At 49.9% G+C, this 8,523-nt stretch overlaps 1 protein-coding gene across 4 annotated transcripts in view; it reads left to right on the top strand.

Annotated features, from left to right (window-relative positions):
• Myo1h (myosin IH) overlaps positions 1 to 8,523 on the top strand; it is a 64,855-nt gene that overhangs the window by 20,611 nt on the left and 35,721 nt on the right. For 3 of the 4 annotated variants that reach the window (XM_050121103.1, XM_050121102.1, XM_050121105.1), the window contains exons 2-5: positions 2,312 to 2,473; positions 3,693 to 3,808; positions 5,221 to 5,419; positions 6,130 to 6,210. In XM_050121103.1, the coding sequence (XP_049977060.1) occupies positions 2,312 to 2,473; positions 3,693 to 3,808; positions 5,221 to 5,419; positions 6,130 to 6,210 (558 nt within the window). Of the gene's footprint in view, positions 1 to 2,311; positions 2,474 to 3,692; positions 3,809 to 5,220; positions 5,420 to 6,129; positions 6,211 to 8,523 lie in introns of those variants that run through there. The other variant, XM_050121104.1, reaches the window with a different exon arrangement.

The raw sequence follows: 8,523 nt of genomic DNA, 5'->3' as shown, positions 1-8,523 counted from the left end.
AAAAAAAAAAAAAAAAAATAAAAGAAAAAAAAAGAAAAAAAAAAACCAAAAAAAAAAAATTAATTTAAATTGTGCGTCTGTGCCCCTGTGTGTGAGGTGCCTATGGAGGTCAGAAGAGGCGGTAGTGAGCCGCATGCCATGGATGCTGGGAACTGAACTCAGTCGTTCTGTAAGTGCAGTGGGCACTCCTAACTGTTGAGCTGTCTCCAGCCTTTGGACAGTGCCCGCCACTTCAGGGTAACCGTGTGAGTCCTCTACCTTTGTTTGAACAGTGACAGTCACTTCAGGGTAACCGTGTGAGTCCCCTACCTTTGTTTTTCTTCATAAAATTATTTTCGGTGTTTGAGGACCTTGGCCTGTCTCTTCCAATTGTGCCTTTACTACCTCCCAGATCCAGGTTTGCCCTCCCACCTGCTCTGCTCCCCCATGAAGTTAATACATGTTAACCCTGTTACCACTAGGGGGTGACGGAGGCACACTGCAGTGCCCGGGAGCATCTCTTCCTTATTCCTTGTTGACTGAGTCCTGGGTTGTCTTTGATTTCTGACCATATGGTGGTACCCGAGTAAGATGTGCTCTGACTGTGCCATAATTACTTGTGGAACATGGTGTCACATCTTCTGATACAGAGTTCACATGCGGAGCCTGGAGCCTGCAGGGGTAGTACCCAGGCCCAGTGCACCTAGCCCCTGCACTCTGTGTCCCGGTCCTCCAGAGGTGATTCAGCTGCCTTCCCTGTGATGCTTTGGGTCGCTTTGCCTGTGTCATCCCAGTGAAGTTCCTTTTAGTGACGTCTGAAGCCCAGCACTGGGGAGAGACACTCCAGGTTTGTCTAATGAAGAGTCCCTTGACAAGCGTGCCCTCTGATGATGGTGACCCATCTTGGTTGTCAGCTTGACACCTGAGAAGGGGGAACCTCAGCTGAGGGGTTGCCTCCATTGGGTTGGCTGAAGGACTAATCTGTGGGGCAGTTTTTGATTCATGTTAACTGGTGCAGGGGGACCAGCCCACGGTAGACAGTGCCATTGCTTGGCACGTGGGTCTGTCTGGGCTGCTTCAGGACCGGAGCAAGCTCGTGAGGAGTGCTTCTCCATGCCCCTGCTTCAGTTCCAGCCTCTCGGTTGCTGCCCTGACTTCCCTCAGTGGTTATAGCCTGTAAACCAAGTCAAACCTTTCGTCCCCCAACTTACTTTTGGTCTCCGCAACAGAAAGCAGATTAAGAAACTGACCCATCTCTCTTCTGGGGATTCCAAGGTGAATTCAGACAGTTAACTCTCATCAAGAACAGAGCCAGGAAGCAAGGCTTAGGTCAGGCTGTGTTCATTTCAATTTTTATTTTGTGTATGTGTGTAGTATGTGCATGTGTGGGTGTGGGGGGATGGGTATGCACATGTGTGTGCATGCATGTGAAAGCCAGGGAACAACCTATGTTCTTCTGCATGAGTCGTCCACTCTGGGCTGCCTGCTTATCAGGATAAACTCTCCTGGCAGTTGTCCATTAGCAATCTCTTTGAAACGGAATTTCTCGCGACCTGGTCTGCAAGGGTCAGGCTGTCGGATCTGCATATCACTGTGTCCCACGGGCGGGACTCGATGTACGTGCTGTCATGCCCGGCTAGTCCACGCGAGTCCTGGGCCTCACGCAGGTCTTCAGGGTTGCACCGAGACATCTCAGCTCCTAGGCTGCTCTCAAGCCTGGCTCTGCCTTTTAGCAGACCGTGGCTGTGGTTTGTAACATCCCCCAATTTCCTCACCAACCTCAGCAGAATAACAAACTCAGAATTAATATGAGATGAGACACTGCAAGCCAAGTCTTTAGAATGGTATCACACACAACAGGTGCTGGGTTTCTGCCAGATGCCACTGTTGTTTACACACACACACACCCCGTGTGCTTCTTAATGGTGGCTATGTTCCGAGAATTAGTCAATTTTAGTCAGAATTAGTCAGTTTTGTTACTATAAAAGCTTTATAGACTGGTCCATGGTAACCCACTGCGGGCCTGGTCTACATGGCATAGCCTGTGAGCCCCATATGCATGCACATATGTGCACACACATTGGCTCCACACCCACATACGGTATTACCTTACTGATGCTGTGGTCAGTTTCGACACCACGGTGAGTATTTGTGAATCCAAACATCCCTAAGCATGGAAAAGCATGCTAAAGACGCGGTGGAATATGTTAGCGCTACCATCACCTCAGCCCGTTACTGTTCCAGGGTCTGGCATCTGTTTCATTGCAGGCATTAGACTCACAGTAGATGTTTCTAGATAAGTGACCTGCAGAGGAATGTTCTGTTTCCACAGAAAGAAGAGGTGAGGAAGCGACATATCCGTCTGCACATGGAAGGGACGCTCACCGCCAGGGACAAGGTCGGAGTGCAGGACTTTGTGCTACTGGACGCCTACACCAGTGAATCCGCCTTCCTGGAGAATCTTCGCAAGCGGTTCAGAGAGAACCTTATCTATGTACCGTAACCATTCCCATTCCTCCCTGTGCACAGCCTGGATGACCTTGAATGACCTCACCACAAAGGGCACGTAGGGGGTGCTCTCCACCCAGCCGGGTAGAGATAGGAGTAACTTAAACCACCCTACGCCACAAGAGATACTCCATCAATTCACCTAACTTGAGAATCCAGGAGCAGTCTAGGGTTTCAGGCAGCCACTGCTCTGCTCTGCCTTTCTTCCTGATGCAGTTTCTCTTGGCTTAACAACAGGATGGCAGCCAGTCCCCGAGTGGGCGTCTGGGCATTAGCTTCACAGACATCTCCCTGAGCACTGGTTGAACATGCAGGACGAGCTTGCTTCCCTGCGCTCCAAAGCCCCAAGTTAGCCTCCCATTGCCAGCACCTCTCCAGACTTCAGCTGATGATTCTGCTCAGATTCACACCGTGTTCGTGTTTGTGCTCTAACCCCTTCCAAAGACCCCTTGGAAGGCAGTCACAAACAAGCAAGGCACTTAATGTCTTAATGCAGAAAGAAAAATATTTGGGTCCCTTTGACAGTAAGTGGGGCGCTCTCAGATTCTGAGTTTGCTGTCTCACAGCACAGAGGGGCAGATGTCTACATTAAACACTCAAATCATTGCTGACAAGGTTTTTAATCACTAGGACAAAAATCAGCTGTGGATCCAGGAGACAGAAGAGCATTCTGATAAAAAAAAAAATTCTCTGCTACTTTAATCAATGTAACCAGAGCCGTGAGGGTGGGAAGTTGTGCCCAGTCTTAGGGTCAGTCCTGATGACCCTGTTACCCCGTATCATTTCCACTCTGCTTATACAGAAAGTGTGTTTCCATTTTATAATCAAGGGTGATGATTCTGAAGGTCAGGATAAAACATACAATTTAAGAAATATTTTTTTCTAGTAACCTTGGTATCAACACGCTGAATTATAACATATAATACAGTATATACGACATATATATAGTATATACACACACCATGTAGTATAATACATATAAATATATATAGTATATATACACACTTTATAGTATGTATACACGTGCACACTAAAAAAAAAGACAAATATTTTTGTTTCTGTTGAGATCCTGTCCCCTCCTCAATGGAAACTCCCAGAAGCCCTGTAGCTAATTCGCCTTCCCACGTGTTGCCTTCCGCACACCTCTGAACATGACACTATTTGTACACAGAATTCCTCATGTGTGGTGTGGTCCCTTCCTTCAGACATACATCGGGACCCTGCTTGTGTCTGTGAATCCGTACCAGGAGCTGGGGATCTACACTGCAAGCCAGATGGAGCTTTATCAAGGGGTTAACTTCTTTGAGCTACCACCACACGTGTAAGCAGCTGCTCCAGGGTCGTGGCCTTTTCCCCCCAGTGTATATTTTTCCCTCTCTCTTCCTTCTTCTTATCTGTCTGTCCATACGTCCATCCATCAATCCATCCTCCGCCTCCGTGAAGGATGCTCCTTAGGTCCTGTACTCTTGCATGCAGAAGCAGTAGAAAATGTTAGGAGGAGGGGGCTTTGTGGAGCCTCAGAAACGTGAGTGGCTAGAGAGTCATCTTCTCTGGGATGTGGCCACTGTGGCACCACTTGCTGGTGCCTGAGAGTCACTGCAGCTAAGGACCCCTTTGACCTGATCCTGAGCAATTTTCTTGCCTGGTTGGCACACTGGGCTTTACTCAGCCTCCCGCTTCCCTCTGCTGCTAACTCTAGGCTACTTCTCCCCTTAGGTGTCTTGGAGGCGAAGCCTCATCTTAAAATATCTACAGATTTCCCCTCAGCACCACCAGTGGTTCTACCACTGAGCCCTGAGCTTGCCAGCTCTCAGGAGAGCTTAAGTTTCGCTTCTGATCTCAGGAATAAAATGGTTGCTCGTGGTAGTCTCACCTCATGGGCTGACAGTATCGGAGTTTTTAATCTTTAGTTTCCCCTGCACTTCAGGTGTTGAGGAAAGAGAAAACAGCGTTTTATTGTATTTATAATGCTATTTAATATTTAGACAAGATGTTTCTACCTATGGTTAGTAGAATGTCTCACAGGGGTGTGATTTAGGCTTTTTCCCCAAAGAAATGTAAATAGATTTTTTAAAAAAAAAAAAAAAAGTAAATTCGGTGGAGCTCGATGTGCGTTTGATGGTAGACAGTGTGTTTGATTCACAATCTCTAGAATCAGATCGATTAGGCCGCCTCAGTCCCTTACTGTTGCTGGGATGAGCTATCATGGCAAAGGCAACTCAGGGGACAAAGGGTCAATTCTGCCTCACGGGTGAAGGCTCAGGAGGCAGGAGTGGGAATCAGCTGGTCACAGCACATCCGCAATCGCAATCGGGAAGCAGGGATACTGTATCCTCACTACTGCTCAGTCTTCCGTCCCTGTCCCTAGTTACACAGCCCAAGATCCCAGGCACGGCATCAGTGGTGGGCAGATCTTCTCCCTCAGTCTCCCACAGACCAGCCCACATCCCAGGTGATCCTAGGTTCTGCCATGTTTGGAGTTACCACCAACTATCACACAGGTAGATTCCCACAAGGTGCCCCTTGCCTTTGACTCTGTCACCCAAGTTTGTCGTCAGTGTTCTCTGTGGCAGGCCACTCAGCCGATCCCGGCAGAGGGGTTTTTCTGAGGTGCTACAGTCTCTCTGTGGCCTCCCAGAGACAGGGTATCTGGTCTTTCTGCCCAGTCGTATTAGCGCCAGGGCAAGTGAGCAGCATTAAGAAGCAGTGTGCTTCCGCCCACTCTTCCCCTAGCTATGCCATCGCCGACAATGCCTACCGCATGATGTGCTCAGAGCTCAACAACCACTTCATCCTCATCTCTGGAGAGAGCGGGGCTGGGAAGACAGAGGCCTCCAAGAAGATCCTCCAGTACTTCGCAGTGACCTGCCCAATGACGCAGTCACTCCAAATAGCCCGAGACAGACTGCTGCTGTCCATCCCAATTCTGGAGGTGAGTGGCCTTAAGGACCCCTGTGGGAACTTCCAGGAGGCCCCAAGGAAAAGGAGCCCTTTGTCTATGCGCAGCAGTAAAAATAGGCAAGGGGCTGTCACGGGGAAGGACATGACCCTGAAGTGAGGCGGGCAGGTTCCGATGCAATCCCCAGCAGCCTCAGCAAAGCCCTCTGGCCCAGAGCCGTCTTCCCAGCTGGGGAAGGTGTCTGCTCAGGATGCTGGGGTCTCCAGAGGCCTTGGGCGGGGCATGAATGACAGCGGCACACGAGATTAGTATCTCCCGCTAACTGAAATCATCTGGATTGTCACCGCTACCATGGCAATGCACCGACCTGCGCCCTGCGTGCCTGCCCTGTCTGTAGGAGAGCTCAGCTACAGCGGTTTGCAGCTGGCCCTTGGGTGTGGGGCGGGTGTAGCCATAGCTGCCAGTCGCACACTGAAGCCACACACACTGTCCTGGGTGGTTCCTAATAGCTCTCCTCTGAGATTCTAGGAGGACCCCCCAACCCCCCCGCTTTTCCAGTGTCCAAACACAGCGTTAGAATTGGCTCCTCTGTGGCTAGGGACCATTTTTTAGAAGATAAATGTGGTTTCCCTCCTTAGCCCCTCCCACCGCCCTCCATTTTCCTGACAAGCATGTTGTTTGGGGGCGGGGACTTGCCAGGCTTGGTGAGCCGGAGGGAAACTGTGTGACATTTGTATTCACAGGCTTTCGGAAATGCCAAAACCCTCCGGAACGACAACTCCAGCAGGTTTGGAAAATACATGGACATACAGTTTGACTTTCAGGTATGTCGCAGTCCCGGGCAGGCTCTTGGGGTCCCTTTACCCAGGTAACTTTTGGGAAAGAGGCATTATTGACCCAAGCGGTGGGAAAATCCAGGATCAGAATCATTTTTTAAAAGTCTGCATGTGGGTGTGCGTATAGGCACGCGTGCTGCAGGTGCGTTCCTGAGCACATGGCACCCGTATGGAGGTCAGAGGACATTTCAGTCCTTACCTTCTGCCTTGTTCAAGACAAGGTCTCCTGTTCCACCGCTCCGCAGGTCAGGCTAGCTAGCCTGTGAGCTCCCTGGGGATCTTCCCATCTTACTGTGAGAGGCTGGGACTGTGGACACGTGCCGAGGATGCCAGGCAGCTTTATCTGCACCATCTCCCCAGGCCCCACCTCCTCCTCCTCCACCCCACCCCCTTCTATGTCTTCATGGCCAGTGCTGGGTGTGGGCAGACACACGGCTGTCTAAGGAAGCCACACACACAGCTGCTGGAGTTCATAGGTGAACCTATTAGAAGACGATAGATTGCATCAATTACTGGCTCCTGTGTGGTGAGGCTGTGGTCACATGATCCAGAGTACAGCCAACTGCTGTGGCACATAATCCCAGCACACAGGGGGCCGAGGCAGGAGGATAGCCATGGCTTTGAGGTCAGCCTGGGCTACGGTGTGATATGGGCGGTGTTCCACTTGCAGAGGTGTCCCACGGATGCATAAACATATCCACAACAGCCCTGCTCACAGCAGCAGACTAGGTGCTGCATCCAGCACAGAGAGGGCTCCTTGTCCACCCACAGAAGAATGGCTACGGCGGGGTGTGTTTACACAGTGAGGTAACACAGATAGACCACAGCTTGACGTCACACAGGTGGGCCCTGGCGATGCACAGGTTGCCATTTTTCACAGAGCTTGGAAACAACCCATTGTGCAGGTGTGCGACCTGCCTCAGACAGGGCAGGGTAGGGAATACCTTCCACTCTGTGAGCCGGACAGCCTGGATCCAAACACCACCGGCTGTAGCATGAAGGCAGTCATGAGCAGCATGCGAATAAATGAAGGAATGAATGAATGAGGCGGTGCTACATACGGAATTTAACACATCGGTTCCGTGTCAGTACATATGTCCTTACAGACACATATATATTCCAAGTGGCAGGCTGGGGTGTGGCGGGTATCTGGGGCTGCAGAGCAGGAGCTAACTCTGGCTGGCTCAGGGCCTCCCAGAAGCTGGTCAAGAGCTGCTCGTGGCATGTACATAGACCCTGAAAGACATTTCCTGGCTCTGAGTGGATTCAGGCTTCTTTTGTAATCAAAATTTAACACATACACTGGAAATGTCAGCTCAGTGCATTTTGTATATATGTCTGTCCATAGGGCCAGGGGTTACCACTCAGAGCAACATGTAGAAATTCCCAGCAGCCAGAAGTAGCCCCAACAAGGGTTACCATGCCAAGGGTTGCCATGGTACTAGTCCCTCAATCACAGTTGTATGTAGCTGATTCTCATGACAGGGTCACATAGGTCAAATAGATTTCTCAAATGTATCATGTTGACTGAGGAAAGCAAGGCATAAAACAAATAATGCAGGAGGTTGTGAGCTGTTGGACAGAGTGCTGGGGTTTGAACTCCTTTCTGGAAGAGCAGGACATGTGCTGTCTCTCCAGCCACGCTTTAAAAAAAAAGTCCTTTTCAAAATCACCACCAGAGTCAGTAGAGATGAGGTCATCTTTCCAATGAATGAGGAACTGGAGAGCTGGCTCAGAGGTTGAGAGCACTGGCTGCTCTTCCAGAGGTCCTGAGTTCGATTCTCCGCAACCATGTGATGGTTCACAAGCATACATAAATAAAAATAAAACAAACTCATTCAATCCAATGACACTAAGTGTTAATGGTGATTTTAGAAGACCTTTACCTCACACCATAAACTGTGTGAGTTAGCAAGACAATTTGGTGTGCGCAAGCACTTGCTCCACAAAGGTGATGGCCCAGGTTTGGTCCCCAGAACCCACATGGTGGAAGGATGGAACAACGAAATCCTGAAAGTCATTCTCTGACGTCCACACATGTGCTGTGGTACATGTGCATGCCTGCTTGCACACACCTACACATACTAATACATAACACATTTTAAGTTATTTTAAAATTAGCACGAGAGCTGGGCGATGGTGGCGCACGCCTTTAATCCCAGCACTCGGGAGGCAGAGGCAGGCGGATCTCTGTGAGTTTGAGACCAGCCTGTTCTACAGAGCTAGTGCCAGGACAGGCTCCAAAGCCACAGAGAAACCCTGTCTCGAAAAACCAAAAAAAAAAAAAAAAATTAGCACGAG

Source organism: Alexandromys fortis, unplaced genomic scaffold, assembly GCF_014885135.2.
Source record: "Alexandromys fortis isolate MF-2015 unplaced genomic scaffold, M_Fortis_MF-2015_v1.1 scaffold_197, whole genome shotgun sequence".
NCBI lineage: Eukaryota > Metazoa > Chordata > Mammalia > Rodentia > Cricetidae > Alexandromys > Alexandromys fortis.
This window is presented reverse-complemented; position numbering and strand designations above follow the sequence as displayed.